The sequence below is a fragment of the Ovis aries genome, chromosome 14 (genome assembly GCF_016772045.2).
Source record: "Ovis aries strain OAR_USU_Benz2616 breed Rambouillet chromosome 14, ARS-UI_Ramb_v3.0, whole genome shotgun sequence".
In the NCBI taxonomy this organism is placed as follows: Eukaryota; Metazoa; Chordata; class Mammalia; order Artiodactyla; family Bovidae; genus Ovis; species Ovis aries.
In genome coordinates, this window is record NC_056067.1 from 61451532 (window position 1) to 61472216 (window position 20685).

At 45.0% G+C, this 20685-nt stretch overlaps 2 protein-coding genes across 2 annotated transcripts in view; both read right to left on the reverse strand.

Moving 5' to 3' along the window:
- Positions 1-6664, reverse strand: part of LOC121816555 (cationic amino acid transporter 3-like) — a 33522-nt gene extending 26858 nt beyond the window's left edge. Inside the window, 1 exon segment of the mRNA XM_042232354.2 lies at positions 6541-6664. The gene's annotated coding sequence lies outside the window, so the exon portion shown is untranslated.
- The window catches only part of LOC121816554 (cationic amino acid transporter 3-like), a 62659-nt gene that overhangs the window by 1498 nt on the left and 40476 nt on the right, over positions 1-20685 (reverse strand). Inside the window, exons 2-8 of the mRNA XM_060399104.1 lie at positions 4306-4705; positions 3571-3729; positions 1474-1651; positions 1156-1268; positions 770-992; positions 398-603; positions 194-296 (exon numbers count right to left, since the gene is read on the reverse strand). Of these exons, the coding sequence (XP_060255087.1) occupies positions 194-296; positions 398-603; positions 770-992; positions 1156-1268; positions 1474-1651; positions 3571-3729; positions 4306-4684 (1361 nt within the window). The 5' untranslated portion in view covers positions 4685-4705. The remainder of the gene's footprint in view (positions 1-193; positions 297-397; positions 604-769; positions 993-1155; positions 1269-1473; positions 1652-3570; positions 3730-4305; positions 4706-20685) is intronic.

The following is a 20685-nucleotide window of genomic DNA, read 5'->3' on the forward strand; positions in this document are numbered from 1 at the left end:
TTAGAAATGTTAAAGCAATAGTAGTAACAGACCCTACCGCTGATCCAACATCAGTCTGTCTAATGCCTCTCTTTCCCCAATCAATGGTAGCAGGACATTGAAGAGGCAGCATGAAGGTGGAAGATGATTCCCTCCCCATCAACCCTTACAAGTCAAAGACCTTGGGCCCAGTCCAGGTGTCATGGGGTCTCACCTGAGGACAAGGACAGAAAATGTCACCAGGAAGTAAGCGAGCAGGGAATGAAATGACATGAGGACCACCAGGTCAGTGAAGTCGAAGAGTAACGCCATGACCGCTGGGATGAGGGAGCAAAGACAGTGGGATAAGAGTGAGAAACCACTGGAAATATGCAAGTTAAGAAGTATGATTTTAAAAGGGTGAGTTTTGTTTATTCACCTGCAAGAGTTCCAGGAACCAAAACAGCCATGATGGGGGTTCCTGTGGGGGCAACGGTGCGGACAATGATGCAGGCATTGGTGGTGCGGATCATGATGGTGCGGGCATCGGTGGGGGCAGGGATCCAGGCAAGTCCCCGGAAAAGGAGCCCATCCTCTGCCATTGCATAGGTCAACTGAGCCATGATAAACATGATGCTCAGAAGGCTGGAAGAGAAAATGGGAATGTGTGAGAAGGGGCAGAAGCAGGAGAGACCGTGGCTTTTGCTCCCTGGTCTACTTGGGGAAGATGCCTTTCTCTCATCTCTCAGTCCCGAGAGCTGGGGATACCCGAGCGTCTGACAGTAGATGAAGAGAAAACCATGAGACTGACCTGTATAAAAGAATGCAGAGGGTGCCAACAGCCACGACATATTTGGCAGAGTCCCACCCGACACAGATGAAAGCCTGCGGCAAGGGGCTCTCGAGCTGAATCAGGTAGTAGGGCACCATGAGGGTGAGGGCCGCCGAGACACCAAAGCACACCAAAAAGCAGATGAAGAAGGAGATGACGACAGCCAAGGGCATGGACCACTGAAGACGGCTGGCTTTGCTCCCTGCAGGAGGAGGTATTGGGTCAGTAAACACACTGGGGTGAAATCACCAAACTCACTTTACTCTTCAACCTTCAAAAGCAGCCTGACCTTCTACTCACCCCTGTGCCCAAGGGCAGCCCATTCTGTTCCCAAACCCTGATGGGACACACGATGCCCATGTTACCTGCACTGACAATGCCAGCAAAACCAACAAATGCGTAGAAACATGTAGCTGCTCCCCGGAGAATTGCATCAAAAGCAAAAGGCCCAAACCTTCCAGAACTCCGAAGGCCCAAGCTATGGTGAGAGAAGCAAAGAGGAAGAACGTGGATGAGGTGTGTTCGGCCATCTCTACTGGGCTCCTCCCTTAGTACCACAGGTCCTGGGCTCCAGGGACCCCCATTCTTGGACAATCACCCCAGGTCTCATTAGTTCCCACCATGTTCCCAACTCTGCACACCACACACACATGCATTACTACAACCAAGGGTACCCTCCTAACCTGTAGGCATCACCAGATCCAGCTGCAGCCAATTGGTGGCCCTGTTCCATGAGCTTCCAGTTGTGCAGGTCTCCCTTAATGAAGCCAGAGACGATGATGAAGCTGAGAACCAAAATGTTCAAGCCTGTGAACACTTTGTAAATCAGGGTTGACTCATAAACTCTCAGAGCCAGGAGTCCTGTGGGAAAAATGGAAAATGAGACAACAAAATAACTAAATCCAGGACTCCCCTGGTGGTCCATTGGTTAAGACTCTGAGCTTCCACTACAGGGAGCATAGGTTCAATCCCTGGTCTGGGAAGTTCCCCATGCATTGCAGTGAGGCTAGAGAAATAAGTAACTAAATGCAGAGAGACAGAAAGCACACTAGTGGCTGCCCAGGGCTGGTGGTTGGTGGTTGTGCACAGATGGCAGTGACTGCTCAGTGGGTACAGGGTTTCCTTTTGCTGTGATGAAAATGTTTGGTACTGGATGGGCTGGTAGTTTCACATCACTGGGAATGTACTAAGTGCCACTGAGTTGGACACCTGCAGATGGATATTTTCTTACTGTGACCATCATCTCACAATATCCATGTCTATTAGATCATCTTAAACTTTTACAATGCTGTATGTCAGCTGTTGTTGCGGTTCAGTTGCTCAGTCATGTCTGATTCTTTGCGACCCCATGGACTGCAGCACACCAGTCCCACAGTTTGCTCAAACTCATGTCCATTGAGTCGGTGATGCCATCCAGCCATCTCATCCTCTGTCGTCCCCTTCCCCTCCTGCCCTCAGTCTTTCTCAACATCAGGGTCTTTTCCAATGAGTCAGTTCTTCTCATCAGGTGGCCAAAGTATTGGAGCTTCTGTTTCAGCATCAGTTCTTTCAATGAATATTCAGAAATGATTTCCTTTATGATGGACTGATTGGATCTCCTTGCAGCCCAAGAGATCCTCAAGAATCTTCTCCAGCACTACAATCAAAAGCCTCAGTTCTTTGGTACTTGGCCTTCTTTATGATCCAACTCTCACATCTGTACAAGACTACTGGAAAAACCAGAGCTTTGACTAGACAGACCTTTGTCAGCACTGATGCCTCTGCTTTTTAATATACTTTCTAGGTTTGTCATAGCTTTCCTTCCAAGGAGCAAGTGCCTTTTAATTTCATAGCTGCAGTCCCATCTGCAGTGATTTGGTAGCCCAAGAAAATAAAGCCTCTCACTGTTTCCATTTTTCCCATCTATTTGCCATGAAGTGAATTATATCTTCCCTTGTATCTCAGTCAGTAAAGAATCTGCCTGCAGTGCAGGAGACCCGGGTTTGATCTCTGGGTTGGGAAGATCCCCTGGCGAAGGAAATGGCAACCCACTCCAGTATCCTTGCCTGGAAAATCTCGTGGGCAGGGGAGCCTGGTGGGCTGCAGTCCATGGGAAAGAGGTGGGCACGACTGAGCGACTAACACTTACTTAAAGCTGGGAAAAACAATAAAATGGTTAAATTTACATGAATTTCCTCTCAGTTAAACACACACACACGCACATACACACACACACATACACACACACACACACAGCTTTGATCTCAGTATAGAGGAAGAAACTTGTTGTTCTAGGTAAATGATTCCCAGCTGGGGTGATTTTGTGCTCCAAGGGACATTGGCCCTGCCTGTTGACATCCCATTGTCACACTTTGGGGGTTGGGTGTCACTGGTACCTAGTACATAAAGATTGTAGGTGCTACTCAACATCCAAGAATGATTTTTTTGGGGGGTACCCCACTTGTCATGTGGGATCTTAGTTCTCTGACCAAGGATTGAGCCCAAAACTTCATCAGTGAAAGCATAGTGTCCTAACCAATTGGACAACCAGGAATTCCCCCAACAACAATTTTTTAAAAACAGAAATGCACAGGACAGCACCCCCCCCCCACCTAAGAATGATCCAACCTAAATGACCAATAGTCCAAGGGTAGGAAAAAATGCTCTCTGTCTTGCCTTCCTCTCTTTCTTATTCCAAACCATTTTCCCAGTCCTAATTCCCCACCCTTCTGCCTTCGAGCCTTCCCCATGACAGCTCCCCCTCCACCTGCTCTTCCCTTTTGTCTCTGGTCTTCTCTCACCTGTGAGCAGCAGCACCAGGCCCAGGGCAAGAAAGTCTGGAAACGAGGCCAGGAAGGAGGGCATTTGCAGAGAGAAAGTTCCCCCTAATGCCTCAGAGATGTGGTTCCCAATCAGGCTGTCAAAGGTGGAGCTCCAGGCCTGGGCTATACAGGCAGTGGCTGCAGCAACAGAAGGAGGAATGTTTACAAGCAGACAGAAACTGAAACCCTATTATGCGCCGTGTGAGATATTTAGAGCAGGAGGTGAGCAAACAAACACCCGATCTCAAAGAGTTTCTCATGGGGCGGACAGGGGAGACCCAGGTGATTCACAAAAAGGCCAACTATTTAATATGCTAGGAGATAGAAGTGATGGAAAACAAAGAAACACAGGTAAATGGGAGTTGGAGGGACTAGATCAGAGTTGAATTGTGAAATTGAGGTGTAAGAGAAAATCCAGGAAGGCAACAGCTGAGCAAAGACTTCACTGTGGTCAGGGGATGAGCCTAGGGACTTGCCTCCCTCTCACCCGCTCCCTCCAGTTCCCTTTCTTCTGGTTTCTCGGTCCATCATTTAAGGAAAGCAGGATAGACCTGCGTGCAATGAGGTTGTGCAGTTTTCCTGCCACCATTCCCCCTCTCCCAACCCTGCCCCGAGGGTGGATAACAGGGTTCTGATGAATGAGTGCAGCTGCCACTCATCTCTCCTACTTTCTGCATCTTAAGGCCCACTTCTCCCCGCTCCCCATCGTCTCACCAATAATTAAATACAGTAAGAGGTTCCAGCCACTGATGAAGGCGTACAGTTGTCCCATTGTGACATAGCTGATGAAATACACAGTGCCAGGTCTTTCTACTCCAGCTGCCAACTCGACATAGCAGAGCCCAGACAACACAGTAGTCAGGCTGGCCACCAGTAAGAAAAGGATGATTGCTGGTCCAGCTACGTATTTGGCCACTCCCCCAATCAGGATGTATATGCCAGCTCCCAACATGTTGTCCAAACCTATCACCACCAGGTCCAGGGTGTTCGGAGGATGGGTCTCAGAACTCTCAGGTTCCTCCCTGAACTGTGGCTTTCTGCGGACCAGCTTCTGACCAAACTGGCGAAGATACTGACCCAGCATCAGAGACATAGTTGAGAAGGCTACGATCTGCTGAGAAAGCAAGACATGAAGTCATCAAGCAGGTCCATCTGCCCTTGACCCTGGAAGCTCAATTCCAGAGAGGAATGGAGGGATGGGGAGCAGGTGGTAAAAGGACACATTGGGCAAGTTCTCTCTGTGTGAACTTGGTTTCTTCAAACATAAAGAAGATTTTTAATGTTTCAAGATTACTCGAAGATTTGCTTGAAAAGAAGTGAGGGGGGTGAGAATTCATCTTCCCAAATGTGCCACTTTGGCTCAGGGATTCTTTATGAGCTAAAGGTAATTAAGACCCAGGAGGCTTGGAGAAGCTTCCTGTCACTCCCTTGTCTGCGTGTGTCAGTTGCTCAGTCACGTCTTTGCAACCCCTCTGACTCCTCTGTCCATGGGGTTCTCCAGGCAAGGATGCTGGAGTGGGTTGCCATGCCCTCCTCCAGGGGATCGTCCTAACCCAGGGACTGAACCCAGATCTCCTGCACTGCAGGCAGATTCTTTACCATCTGAGCCACCCTTAAGCCACTCGCCAATATACAAATACCGTATGATTCCACTTCCATGAAGTATCGAGAGGAGTCAGAGCCACAGAGACAGAAAGTAGAATGGTGGTTTGCCAGGGGCTGGGGTTAAGGGGGAAATGGGGAGGTATGGTTACATGGGGCACAGTTTCCATTTTACAAGATACAAAAGAGCTCTTCAGATTGGCTGGACAGCAATGTAAATATACTTAACATTACTGAACTGTGCACTTAAAAATGATGTAGATGGGAATTCCCTGGCAGTCCAGTGGCTCGGAGTAAGAATTTTCACTGTCATGTACCTGCATTTGATCCCTGGGGGGGGGAGGCGGGGGTGGGGGGGGCGGAACTACCCCACCCACAGATCCCCAAGGGGGAACTGTGTGAACCATGTGGGTGTTGGGGCTGAATTTTTCAAAAAACGGTTATGATGGTAAATATTATGTTATGTATATTTTACTACCTTTTTGCTGTTGTTGTTGCCAATGATAAATAATAGAGACCAGCGTCAAAGTGTTGCTGGGTGTAACAAACCCTAAGGTGATTTAATATAAATCAACATAGCCTTAACTTGAGCAAACTCAGGTGATGGTGAAGGACAGGGAAGCCTGGTGTGCCACAGTCCACAGGGTCGCGAAGAGACGGACATGACTGAGTGACTGAACAACAACCTACCATCATCCCCTACAGACACCAGCATCTGCTGACACGCAGGTCCTTCACAGTTCCCTCGTATCAGCAGATGAGGAGCTTATAGACTCAAAAGGCGGACGGTATACAAGAGACTGAAGTGGATGGTCCACATATTATAGGCCCTGTATAAGGACAATCTTCACTATTGTTTGAGCGCAAGTACCCCCCTCCCCCCAAAAAACAGAGTGATAAATAGCCTGCCTGCCAATGAAGGAGACATAGGAGACACTGGTTCGATCCCTGAGTTGGAATGATACCCTGGAGGAGGAAATGGCAACCTACTCCAGTATTCTTACCTGGAGAATCCCATGGACAGAGGAGCCTGGCGGGCTACAGTACATAGGGTCGCAAAGAGTCAGACAGGCTGAAGTGACTTAGCACACACGCAAGAACCTCCATGCACTGATCCAACCTCCCCTCCCGCTGCCCACCCCACCCCCCCCCCACACACACACACTGATTCTCACACAAAACACAAGAGCTTCCAGCTCCTGTTTTCATCTCCACGGAAAATGGGTCTCTCCACCCTCAGTCAGAAGCCAGGCTGACCCCTCTGCACTCTGGGATTGCAGAGGTCTCTTTGGGAGGATTTGAACTCAGCGCCCAGTCTCCCACAGAAGAGAGTGACCCAAGACTTACTGGATCCTTGGAGCAGAGCCTGGAGCACTGGGTCAGTCAGGGAGGCTGAGGTTAAGCTGTGCGGGGCTGGAGCTGAGACATCTCCAAGAACTGAAGCGGGGAGTCCTGAGCACAGAAGACAGTCCTCACCCCTGGGTTGTTGCGGTGGAGATGGGGCTGGGCGGGCGGGGACCATCTGCTGTGTTGCTATCAGCCCTGACTCCTCTGTGGTTACCCTCGGGGGAGGTTCTGAGAGGGTTTTCTTTTTTTTAAGTAGTTAAGATGATTTTGTATTAATTAATTAGGTTATTGATTGGTGTGCTTGGTCTCTGTGGCTGTGCGCAGGCTTTCTCTAGTTGCAGTGAGTGGGGGCTACTCTGTGGCGGTGCAGGACCTTCTCATGGCTGCGACTTCTCTTGTTGTGGAGCACAGGCTCTGGGGTGGGCGGGCTGCACTAGCTGTGCCTTGTGGCCTCAGTAGTCCTGGCTCTAAGAACGGGCTCAGGAATTGCAGGGCACAGGTTTAGTCGCTCTAAGGCATGTTGAATCTTCCTGGATCAGGGATTGAACTTGAGTTTCCTGCATTGGCCAGCAGATTCTCCACCACCAGGGAAGGCCCTGAGATGTTTTCTTTGTTGTAATGAAGTACACATAACAAAATTTACCGTTTAATTCATGTTGTGTCCAGTTTAATCATGTTCTGTGTGTGTGTGTGTGTGTGTGTGTGTGTGCTAAGTCACTTGAGTCATGTTCAACTCTTTGCAACCCCGAAAGGCTCCTCTGCCTGTGGGAGTCTCCAGGCAAGAATACTGGAGTGGGTTGCCATTTCCTCCTCCAGGGGATCTTCCCCACCCAGGGATTGAATCCAGGTCTCCTACATGTCTTGCATGGGCACCCGGGTTCTTCACCACTAGTGCCACTTGGAAAGCCCCTCAGTCATGTTAGGTATATTCATATTTTGTGCAACCAAATTCCAGAACATTTTTCACCTGGCAATGCTGACTCTCTGTTCCCGTTAAACAACAATTCCTTCTTTTTCCTTTTCCAGTTCCTGGCAATCATCATTCTACTTTCTGTCTCTATGAATCTGATGACTCTAGAGCCTTCACTTAAATGGAATCACACAATAGTTCTCAAGTGTAGTCACGCTGATTTTACTGCGTATGATATCTGCAAGCTGCATCCATCATGTGTTAGAATTCCCTTCCTTTCTAGTGCTGAGTAATACTCTATTATTGGTACCTATCACATTGGCTTATCCATTCTTTGGTCAGTGGGCACTTGGGTTGCCTTCATGTTTTAATTATTGTGAAAAATGCTGCTGTGACCATGGGTGCACTCTCAGTTCTTTTTGGTATATCCTCAGAGGTGGAATTGCTAGAGCATAAAGTTCTAAGATTTTTATCTGCTTGTGATGGAGAAGATGTTCACATATTGAGGTATGGGAAAGTCATTTTGCTTATACATGGTTCATCTTGAACTGTGTGTGAACTAAAACAGCTTGTTTAACTCTCACAGCTTATCTGCTTTAACCATTGAGGTAAAGAGCGTCTGGTTTGAAGATAAGAACGAGTAACTCCTTCTAATGGCATCCATATTAACACTCCCTCCAAGATAAGGTTCCCTTCCCGGACACCAGGGTTCTGCTGTCTCACTGTCTACATACTGAGTCTGTCTCTTTTGAAACCCTGAAGGAATACACCCTGTCATGTGCGATGCATGTTCTCTGTTTGGATGGGGCATAAGACTGTGCTGGAAACCATGCTTCAGTGGGACAGTTCTGAGAATTCCCTGGCAGTACTCAGTGCGTCCTCTGCAGTGGGCATGGGTTCGATCCCTGGTTTGAGAACTAAGGACCTTCCACCCTCCCCTCCTTCTTCATGCCATGAAGCTGGGCAAAAAAAAAAAAAAAAAGAAGAAGAAGAAGAAAACCAGAGCAGTTCTTCAGAGTTATTTAAGTGGCTGCCTCCCAGGCTATAGTGCTCAGCTTGGCTCAAATAAAACTCTTTTATTCCAGTTAGATTGTTAATTGAGTCTTTCCATGGACACTTGAACTCATTTGATCATAAAGGACCATGAGACGCATGAGCTGTAAGACTTGGGACACGACTTACAACCCTGCTCCCTCCCAGTCCTCTTGCTGGACTCCCCACTGTCTGCACATGACCTGAGACACTCCAGTGTGGGGGGACACAGAAGCCCAGCTGGACCCCAACCAGGAGAAGGGGAGCTTAAAGCCTCTGATGTCAATTCAAGCAACACAAACATGGAACCAGCATCTCACGTGCACCCAGCCTTGCACAAAGGATGGAAGAGGGTAAAGGGGGTGTGACTTGGTCCACTTCTTCAGGGAGCTCTGTTTGCTGGGAGAGCTGAGCACAGAGACAGAGAAGGAAAACGATGCAAGAGATCAGGAGCCTTGCTCCTCCTGGAAGGAAAAACCCGAGAGTGAGAGGGGAACGTTGCAGCTTTGGAGGATGCTAGTGAAGTGTTGACTAGATTCTGACCCGAGTCAAGTGACCCACGTGCTAAAACCCTGGGCACAAAGCAGCAAAGTGAAGTGAAAGTCACTCAGTCGTGTCCTGCTCTTTGCGAACCTATGGACTATACAGTCCATGGGATGCTCCGGGCCAGAATACTGGAGTGGGTAGCCTTTTCCTTCTCCAGGGATCTTCCCAACCCAGGGATCAAACCCAGGTCTCCCTCATTGCAGGTGGATTCTTAACCAGCTGAGACACAAGGGAAACCCAAGAATACTGGAGTGGGTAGCCTATCCCTTCTCCAACGGATCTTCCTGAGTCAGGAATCGAACCGGGGTCTCCTGCATTGCAGGAGGATTTTTACCAACTGAGCTATCAGGGAGTAAAAGGAGACATAAATGCACTACTTGACTGACTCTCACATTAACTTTATTTAACATTGAAGTATAGTTGATTAATAATATTGTAAACTAAACAAAACACAGCAAAACCCAAACAGCCACACAAGATGAAATGGCTTAACCTATTTTAGAAAGTTTTAGTTGGTTGAGTGAGGACTCATTTGAAACCCCAAAGTTGGTAGGAAAAGTGTAGTGTTAGTTGCTCAGTCGTGTCCAACTCTTTGTAACATCATGGACTGTAGCCCACCAGGCTCCTCTGTTCATCAGGTTCTCCAGGAAAGAATACTGGAGTAGCTTGCTGTTTCCTTCTCCAGGGGATTCTCCCAACTCAGTGTTTGCACCAGGGTCTCCTGCATTGCAGGCGGAGTCTTTACCATCTGAGCCCCTTCCCTGTTTCTTGTTGACTGGGCAGGGTCTTCGTGCTGCGGGGCTTTCTCCATTTGCAGTGATGGGGAGGCTGCTCTCTAGCCGCGGTGCTCAGGCTTCTCTTCCTGGGGAGCACGGATCCTAGGGTCACAGGAATCAGCTGTGGCACAGGGGCTCTAGAGTACAGGCTCAGTAGTCAGGAAGATTATTTTAAAAGAAGACATTGGAGATGCAATGGATGCAAGAAGAAGTCGTCTCCGAGCCTCTCTTATCAGACTCAAAGCAGAAAGTTCTGGTAAGTACGGCTGCCAGATAGTTCCTCTCTGGGAGAGGCTGCTCCCAAGAGGAGGACAGTGAGTAAAACTAGGACAATAATTGTAGACACAGTGGGGGAAGGAGAGGGTGGGATGCATTGAGAGAGTAGCATGGAGACATACACGTGACCATGTGTAAAGCAGATGGCCAGTGGAAACTTGCCATATGACACAGGGAGCTCAGACCTGATGCTCTGTGACACCTAGAGGGGTGGGATGGGGTCAGAGGGAGGCTCAAGAGGGACAGGTCTCCCCAGGGCTGATTCATGCAGATGTATGGCAGGAACCAACAGAAAGTTGTAAGGCAATTATCCTCCAATTAAAAACAAAGACACTTACGTTAAAAAAAAAAATCACTCTTTCAGAGTTTTCTAGCCTGAAGAAGCAGGAAAGACCACTCACACCTGCAGAGACAAACATTATTATAAAGTGTCTCATCTCTGGTTTCTTAATTTATTTGTCTTTCCCAAAGAAATCCATTTGTTCTTCCAATAAAACCCTTTCTCCCTACACCCCTCTACTGAGTTAGGTACCGAAGCCTGTAGCTTTAATCATTTAGCAAGTTATACTTTTGTTGTCTCCTGTATATAATCCTTCCTCCTGGTAATTTGCCTTTTCTGTGTCTTTGTTGCAGACTTCGGTCAAAAAACCTTAGAGTATAAAGGCGGGATGTGTTTCTGTTCCAAGAACAGCAAAGTTTAACTGTTTCCACAATATGATGTTGCTATTGCATAAAATGTGTGGCCAGGTAAAGGAAGTAGTGGACAGAGTTCAGGCATTTAATGTTGCCCTAGAGACGACTATGTGCCAGGAACTAAAATAGGCATCAGAGACTAAGAAGGAAAGAGCACTCCCCACTTTAACAACAGGGAGCATTGGAGATAGTTCATCTGAAATCCATTTCACACAACTTTTTAAAAAAAATTGCAACTGAAGGATAATTGTTTTACAATATTATGTTGGTTTCCACTACACATTTCCATGAATCAGCCATAGGTACACATATGTCCCCTCCCTCTTGGGCCTCCTCTCCCACCTCCCACCCCATCCACCCCTCTAGGTTGTCACAGAGCACTGGGTCTGAGCTCCCTGGGTTATAGAGCAACTTCCCATTAGTGATCTATTTTACACCTGGTAATGGAAATGTTTCAATGCTCCTCTCTCAATTCGTCCCACCCTCTCCTTCCCCCACTGTGTCCACAGTCTATTCTCTATGTCTGCGTCTCTACTGCTGCCCGACAGAAAGGTTCATCAGTACCACCATCTTTCTAGATTCCATACATGTGCGTTAATGTAGGATATTTGTTCTTCTCTTTTCGACTTACTTCACTCTGTATTAAAAGCTCTACGTCCATCCACCTCATTAGAACTGAGTCAAATGCATTCCTTTTTATAGCTGTGGGTCATATCATTTAATTGGTATAAATGCTGGATCATTTTTCTGCCCTGGGGAATTGTCAACATCCTGGTTTTGGCTGATTGTGTTTTCACTCGAACTGTGAATCTATCCCTTATGTTCACGATGAGCTGTAGTTGATCTAGAGGCTTGAGGACAATCTGATTCAGCTTTTCATCAGGGCTGTGTTCCAAGCGGTGTTCTGTGTTGCCTGTTACAGCACACAGGGTAACACGGGATATCTGGCTGTCCCCAGCAGTAAGGGAAGGGCAGCAATCAGGTGATGTCAGCCTCCTCCATTGGAGTTTCACCCAACAGTTTCACTCTCCATTGTTTCCCAGCCTGTATTTCAGTAGACTTGCAGGATGGTGAACTTGCAGGATTTTCCTGATTCTGTTCATCCTCTTCTATCTGTTTTTAAATTCATTTAGCAACTTTGTGGCTCAGTGTCTTGACCTCCATCCCCTCTTCTCTCTCCTGCAGTTGCTCATTCCCACGAACAGTCCTCTACTTCATGATTACCAATATCTTTCATGTCCATAATCTCTGTTTCAAGCATTATAGTTTTCAGTAACACCTTTTATTTTTACTTTTCTAGTTTCACTTCCTGTCTTTAGTTCTACCCAGTCATAACCATTCATAAACCAACCATTACTTCCCACCCTCTTCCCTCACCTCTGGCAATGCAGGGTCTTTATTTTTTCAATTAAAGAACTTTTCCTCATCACCTCCAGTACATAAATCTAAGAGTCTGTGACAGAAAAATAAAGTGCTTATTATACAATGTGATATATATCTCAGTAAATCTGGGGAAGAGATAAAAATCATTTCTCTTTCTCATTGTAAAATAACCCATTTTATTTAGTATTCTTTTTCTTAAAATCTTTTATCTGATATTAATATGGCTGTGCTAGATTTCTTGTGTTATTGACTGGACAATATATTTCTTCCTTCCCCTCTGCTTCCAACCCATCAGTTTTCTCATGTTTAAAATGCAATTCTTTTTAAAATTTGTTATGTTTTTTGTTTTTTTTTTTCTTATTTTTTTGCCACACTGCACAGTTTGCAAGGTCTTAGTTTCCTGACCAGGAATTGAACCCTGGTCATGGCAGTGAAAGTGCTGAGTCCTAACTCCTGGATCTCCAGAAAATTCTCTAAAGTGCAGCTCTATTTTTTTTTTTTAACACGGACTATTTTTAAAGTCTTTACTGCTTCTGTTTATGTTTTGGTTTTTTGGCTGTGAGGTATGCCCACATACCTTAGTTCCACTACCAGGTATTGAACGAGCACTCCCTGCATTAGAAGGCAAAGTCTTAACCACTGGACTGCCAGGAAACCCCTAAAGTACAGATCTTGTCACAATACATTGTTACCCATGTTTCCTTCCCATGTGACAATCTATGTGTTTTCCCTGGAAATAGGCACAAGAAGACACTGCTTATGTGCAAGTTAATATTTTATTTCTTCCTCTTGAAACAGAGGAAGACTCTTATGATCATTGCCCACCTGCCCCATCATGTTCTCTGCCTGCTTTTTGCCTGTGAAACACTTTAGTCAAAGAAGAAGTGAGAAATGCTGAAATTTTCAAAGGATAACAGTCTAAAGAGACTAAATAATAATAATATAGTCATTAAGCACAGTCAAGGATCTTTAGTCCTTTCTCAAGGGCTGTAGATAATATTCTGAGCCACATCCTGTGAGCTGTCTTATAGATACTAAAATCTCAGGTGGAGAAGTTAACTACATGATGGCCAGACTGTACCCAGGACCTGAGCTGCCACCATTCTGAGAATTGACCCCAAAGAAATGGGAACAAGTGCACCCCGGAACTAAAGATAAACTGTACCTAAAACAACCAAAGCTATGACCAACCTAGACAGTATATTAAAAAGCAGAGACATTACTTTGCCAACAAAGGTCCATCTAGTCAAAGCTATGGTTTTCCCAATAGTCATGTATGGATGTGAGATTTGGACTAGAAGGAAAGCTGAGAGCCGAAGAATTGATGCTTTTGAACTGTGGTGCTGGAGAAGATTCTTGAGAGTCCCTTAGACTGCAAGGAGATCAAACCAATCAATCCTGAGGGAAATCAGTCCTGACTATTTATTGGAAGGACTGATGCTGAAGCTGAAACCACAATACTTTGGCCACTTGATATGAGGAACTGACTCACTGGAAAAGACCCTGATGCTGGTAAAGAGTGAAGGTGGGAGGAGAAGGGAACGACAGAGGATGAGAGGGTTGGATGGCATCACTGACTCCATGGACGTGAATAAGAGCTGGCTCCGGGAGTTGGTGATGGACAGGGAGGCCTAGCATGCTGCAGTACATGGGGTCACAAAGAGTCAGACATGACTGAGTGACTGAACTGACTGAAAACAACCAAGATGATGGTAGTCAGACCACTGAAGACCAATTGAAGATATAGAAATGACCATGCTGTTTCTGCATGTAACCCCCTCCCCCAACTCTGTCTATAAATGCTCTCACACTCTGCTTGTCAGCTGGGGGAGTGGGGGAATTGGCTTTTGGACAGATGTCTGCCACCCTCCCCCCCCCCCCCCCCCCCCAGTTGCCAGCATCTGAAATAAAGCAAATTTTCCTTTCCACCAGCCTGGCCTGTTTACTGGGTTTTGAGTGGTGAGCAGCCAGACCTGCCTCCCTGCCACCCTACCCGCCCCATGCATACCTTTCAGTAACAGATTTTGGTGCCCAACGTGAGGTCAGCTACTGCTGGCTATGACTGGCGCCTGAGCTTTCATGACACGACTCTTCTGGGTCTTCCAGAGGAGAACTATGTCTATGACAGTGAATCAGCCTTCTGCTCATGGCTAGCTAGCCTGGAGTAGGGGATTTGGGGGACATTCCTAGAAGCTGCCAAAACCATTTGTTTTGAGGATCCTCCCTGTTTCTCTCCTGCTCGGCACTGGCTGCCAACTTATGCTCTTCTTGATGGGATGGAAACTTGCATTTGGAATAAGCGGATGAGCTCCAAGACCCGGTAAGTCCACCAGTGTGCACACGAACAGCCTTCCCATTTGTAAGTGCTAGTGCTATTTGGACATTCTTGCCAGTTGCTTCTGATGTGTGTCTGATGTTGAGAACTGTTTGGGACACGAAGGGTTATTTGGGCATTTTGCCAATTGATTCTGACATCTGAGTATGATTGCAGACTGTTTGTGTCAAGGAAGTGTTTCTTTGGGACTCCGTACTGGTCACTCTCAGAGAGGGTTTATGACAGATCTGTCATTTGGTGTGTGAGTGTATATTCCATTTGTGTGACTGGTACTCCTGTTACCTTATGTAAAATGGGAAATTCAGATTCAATTCATTAAAAAAAATTAGCTGTGAAATTATGACTGAAAAAGAAAGATGATTTTTTTGGACAATGTATGGCTACAATATTCTTTAGATTCCAGAGAAAATTGGTTAAGATGAAGGTCTTGAAATTAAAAAAAAAAAAACAAAAAACAGTTCTTTTTGCATATGCAGTTAGGGAATGGGGTCACACAGAGTCGGACATGACTGAAGCAACTTAGCAGCAGCAGCAGTAGCTTGATAAAACACTTTTTTCAGACCCTGAGGAAATAGAAAAGTGCCTAGGAGAAAATTTGAAGTTAATGCTTATCATGTCCTTGAAATACAAACACAGTCCACTTTGCCTGGATCTTCAGCCTTGGGTAAATTGTAAAACTTCAAATCAAAGAAAAAAAGGAGAGAAGCCTTTAAAATTTAATGTTTAATTTGGCTATTCTGGCTCTATTCCATAAACTGATTACCTACTTTTGTCTTTTTCTATGACAAAGAGGGAAACTAAAGATGTTTGGGTTTATCATACATGCTGTATCACTGAAGAAAAATCACACTATGAAAAAAATGTTTTTGAGGTTATGAAATATGTTCTTAAGTTGTCAATCAGAAAGTCCTGGTGTAACATTTCAATCACTCATTTCTTGGTTTTGTTAAAATTTTCAAGGGTTAAAAACTGTGATATGTAAAAATGATAAGTGAAACATTTCAGTATGTAAAGCAAGTAGGATACATGTAGACAAAGAGAAGATATAAAGAATGGAGATATTTTTGTTGAGGAAAAATGATGATGATTTTGTCCTATCATTGTTTATTTCTGGATGAAGAAATGCAAGGCAAATTTGTTTGGATCTAGAAAGTGGCAAAGGCTTGTAAAAAAGGAATTTTGAAAAAAAATTGTATGCTGTCAGGATTAAGATTAGAATGACTTTAATTAGGTAAATGAATTTTGTTACTAACAGTAAACTGATGCAAGACTGAAGTTGGTTTTTCTCTGTTAAGAAAACAAAGTTCTTCTGGAATATTGATCTGATTTTGGTAACAGAGACTTCTAATGGAAGTAATTGTTTTGTTTCTAATCATACTTTTGACCCCAAGATTCAGGATGGAAAAATTGTCCAGTAAGCTGTCTCAGAGCATAACTGCTCATGATGTGTAGCATTGCTGGCTTTAAGTGTACTGCTTAAAGCACATGTATGGATATGAATGACAAAATGTATAGCATTTCCTATTAACCTCCGAGTCTGTTCATGATGTCTGATTAGTTAACTAGCCAAATATAAACATAAAGAGGAGGTCTAGCACCGAGGGATGTGGATGGACCCAGAGCAGGCAAATGAACCTGGCAGCGTTAGAAAAAAATATAGTATCATTGTTCTCTGTGGAAAGAGTTAACAACTTAAAAGGTGAAAATGAGGGAAGAAATAGTCACATTTTGAGGTATGGGCAAGTCATTCTGGCCTATACATGATTTAATTTAAACCTGAGGCTAAACAAAACAGCCTGTTTGTGGCCTCTTAAACATACATTGTATATCTGCTTTAATCATTAAGAAAAAAATAGTACAAAGGTGGATTTTTATTATTATACTCATTGTACTATGTCTCCAGGAGTTGGCGATGGAAAGGGAATCCTGGTGTGCTGCAGTCCATGGGGTCACAAAGAGTCAGATACAACTGAGTGACTAAACTGAACTGAACTGATGGATGAGGTGGCCATCTCATGGAAAGCTGTGAAGGATTTTTAAAATGATTTATTCTTGGTGTAGATTGATTATAGGATAAAACAGTTGGCAGAAGCAGGAGACAGAGCGATTCATGAACATGTTATTCCACCAAAATTCATACAGATGGGTGGTTCCCACAGGGCAGGGAGTCAGTGAATGGTTGTGGGCAGGGCAACAAGGTGAGGAAGGGGTTTTGGGAGATGACTGAGGATCTGCTGTCTTTCCAGGGACTGCAGTGCAATGTGGACACCCTCTAGGCTTTATACATTCCTCTTCTCTCACCACATGCCTCCCACTTTACTGGCCACACGAACCTAGAAAAGTCACCTAACCTTCCCTCTGACCCTCTAAAGGCCTGGCAAAGAAGTGGAGAAATAAGACAAAGGATGAGTCCTTACATAACCCATGTAAGATGGTGTTACCAAAAGGTACATGTTGGGTGATTCAGCTGCTTGCCGCTCAAAAGCTAGTAAACAAACCAGGTCGGTGGAAAGGAAAGTTGGTTTTATTTCAGATGCCAGCAACTGGGGGGCAGGGGGAGGGTGGCAGACAATTGTCCAAAGGCCAACTCTGCATCTGCCCCAACAAGCAGTGTTGAGGGCATTTACAGACAGAGTTGTGGGGGTTCCATGCAGAAACAGCACAGTCATCTTTAACAGTCATCTTTAAATAGGTGATCACTGGTCTGACTAGCATCATCTTGGTTGTTTTCAGTTCAGTTCAGTCACTCAGTCGTGTCCGACTCCATGCAACCCCATGAACTGCAGCATGCCTGGCCTCCCTGTCCATCACCAACTCCCGGAGTTCACTCAAACTCACGTCCATTGAGTCAGTGATGCCATCCAGCCATCTCATTCTCTGTCATCCCTTTCTCTTCCTGCCCCTAATCCCTCCCAGCATCAGAGTCTTTTCCAATGAGTCAACTCTTCGCATGAGGTGTTCAAAGTATTGGAGTTTCAGCCTCAGCATCAGTCCTTCCAATGAATACCCAGGACTGGTCTCCTTTAGGATGGACTGGTTGGATCTCCTTGCAGTCCTAGGGACTCTCAAGAGTCTTCTCCAACACCACAGTTCAAAAGCATCAATTCTTCGGTGCTCAGCTTTTTCACAGTCTAACTCTCACATCTATACCAGACTACTGGAAAACCATAGCCTTCACTAGATGGACCTTTGTTGGCAAAGTAATGTCTCTGCTTTTTAATATGCTGTCTAGGTTGGTCATAACTTTCCTTCCAAGGAGTAAACATCTTTTAATTTCATGGATAAAGTCACCATCTGCCATGATTTTGGAATTCAAGAAAATAAAGTCTGTCACTATTTCCATTGTTTCACCATCTATTTGCCATGAAGTGATGAGACCAGATGCCATGACCTTAGTTTTCTGAATGTTGAGTTTTAAGCCAACTTTTTCACTCTCTTCTTTCACTTTCATCAAGAGGCTCTTTAGTTCCTCTTCACTTTCTGCCATATGGGTGGTATCATGTGCATATCTGAGGTTATTGATATGTCTCCTGGCAGTCTTGATTCCAGCTTCTGCTTCACCCCGCCCAGCATTTCGCATGATGTACTCTGCATATAAGTTAAATAAGCAGAGTGACAATATACAGCCTTGACACACTCCTTTCCCAATTTGGAACCAGTCTGTTGTTCCATGTCTGGTTCTAACTGTTGCTTCTTGACCTGCATACAGATTTTTCAGGAGGCAGGTCAGGTGGTCTGGTATTTCCATCTCTTTAAGAATTTTCCAGTTTGTTGTGATTTACACAAAGTCTTTGGCATGGTCAATAAAGCAGAAGTATATGTTTTTCTGGAACTCGCTGGCTTTTTTTGATGATCTGATAGATGTCAGCAATTTGATCTCTGGTTTCTCTGCCTTTTCTAAATCCAGCTTGAACATCTGGAAGTTCACAGTTCATGTATTATTGAAGCCTGGCATGGAGAATTTTGAGCATTACTTTGCTATCATGTGATATGAGTGCAGTTGTGCAGTAGTTTGAACATTCTTTGGCATTGTATTTCTTTGGGGTTGGAATGAAAACTGACCTTTTCCAGTCCTGTGGCCACTGCTGAGTTTTCCAAATTTCCTAGCATATTGAGTGCAGCACTTTCACAGCATCATCTTTTAGGATTTGAAATAGCTCAACTGGAATTCCATCACCTCCACTAGCTTTGTTTGTAAGTGATGCTTCCTAAGGCCCACTTGACTTCACACTCCAGGATGTCTGGCTGTAGGTGAGTGATCACAGCATCATAGTTATATGGGTCATTAAAATCTCTTTTGTATAGTTCTGTGTGTTCTTGCCACCTCTTCTTAACATCTTCTACTTCTGTTAGGTCCATACCATTTCTGTCCTTTATTGTGCCCATCTTTGCATCAAATGTTCCCTTGGTATCTCTAATTTTCTTGAAGAGATCACTAATCTTTCCCATTCTATTGTTTTCCTCTATTTCTTTGCACTGATCACTGAGGAAGGCTTTCTTATCACTCCTTGCTATTCTTTGGAGCTCTGCATTCAAATGGATATATCTTTCCTTTTCTCCTTTGCCTTTCCCTTCCCTTCTTTTCTCAGCTACTTGTAAAACCTCCTCAGACAACCATTTTGCCTTTTTGCTTTTATTTTTCTTGGGGGTGGTCTTGATCACTGCCTCCTGTACAATGCCTATGGTATTTGCTTGCAGTGTCCCTCCCTCCCCACAACACAACTGAACAAATGAGCCTAATTAAGTAGTCACCTTCATCCCCTTGTGTGAGGGCGGAAATTAGACACTGAACAGGCATACAAAGAGAGGAAGCCAAAATAAACAAAGAAGGGGGAGACCACTCTGGAAGTAACAGGTGCAGCAGATTAAAACCCCACATTTATGTACTTATTTATTTTAATTGGAGGCTAATTACAATATTGCAGTGGTTTTGCCATACACTGACATGAATCAGCCATGGATATACATGTGTTCCCCATCCTGAACCCCCCTCTCACCTCCCTCCCCATCCCATCCCTCAGGGTGATCTCAGTGCACCAGCCCTGAGTACCCTGTCTCATGCATCAAACCTTGACTGGCGATCTGTATCATATATGATAATATACATGTTTCAATGCTGTACACTCAAATCATCCCACTCTCGCCTTCTCCCACAGAGACTGAAAGACAGTTCTGTTACATCTGTGTCTCTTTTGCTGTCTCACATATAGGGTCATGTTACCATCTTTCTAGATTCCATATATATGTGTTAGTATAATGCATTGGTGTTTTTCCTTCTGACTTACTTCACTCTGTGTAATAGGCTCCAGTTTCATCCACCTCATTAGAACTGATTCAAATGTATTCTTTTTAATGGCTGAATAATATTCCATTGTGTATATGTACCACAGCTTTCTTATCCATTCGTTTGCCAATGGACATCTAGGTTGCTTCCATGTCCTGGTTATTATAAACAGTGTTGTGATGAACATTGGAGTACACGTGTCTCTTTCAGTTCTGGTTTCCTCGGTGTGTATGCCCAGCAGTGGGATTGCTGGTTCATATGGCAATTCTCAGGGAAGGCAATGGCAACCCACTCCAGTACTCTTGCCTGGAAAATCCCATGGACGTGGACAGAGGAGCCTGGTAGGCTACTGTCCATGGGGTCGTGAAGAGTTGGACATGACTGAGTGACTTCACTTTCACTTTTCACTTTCATGCATTGGAAAAGGAAATGGCAACCCACTCCAGTATTCTTGCCTGGAGAATCCCAGGGACAGAGGAGACTGGTGGGCTGCCGTGTATGGATCACAGAGTCGGACACAACTGAAGTGACTTAGCAACAGCAGCAGCAGCATGGCAGTCTATTTCCAGTTTTTTAAGGAATCTCCACACTGTTCTCCATAGTGGCTGTACTAGTTTCATTCCCACCAACAGTGTAAGAGGGTTCCCTTTTCTCCTCACCCTCTCCACCATTTATTGTTTGTAGACTTTTTGATAGCAGCCATTCTGACTGGTGTGAAATGGTACCTCATTGTGGTTTTGACTTGCATTTCTCTGATAATGAGTGATGTCGAGCATCTTTTCACGTGTTTGTTAGCCATCTGTATGTCTTCTCTGGAGAAATGTCTGTTTAGTTATTTGGCCCATATTTTGATTGGGTTGTTTAATTTTCTGGAATTGAGTTGCAGGCGTTGCTTGTATATTTTTGAGAT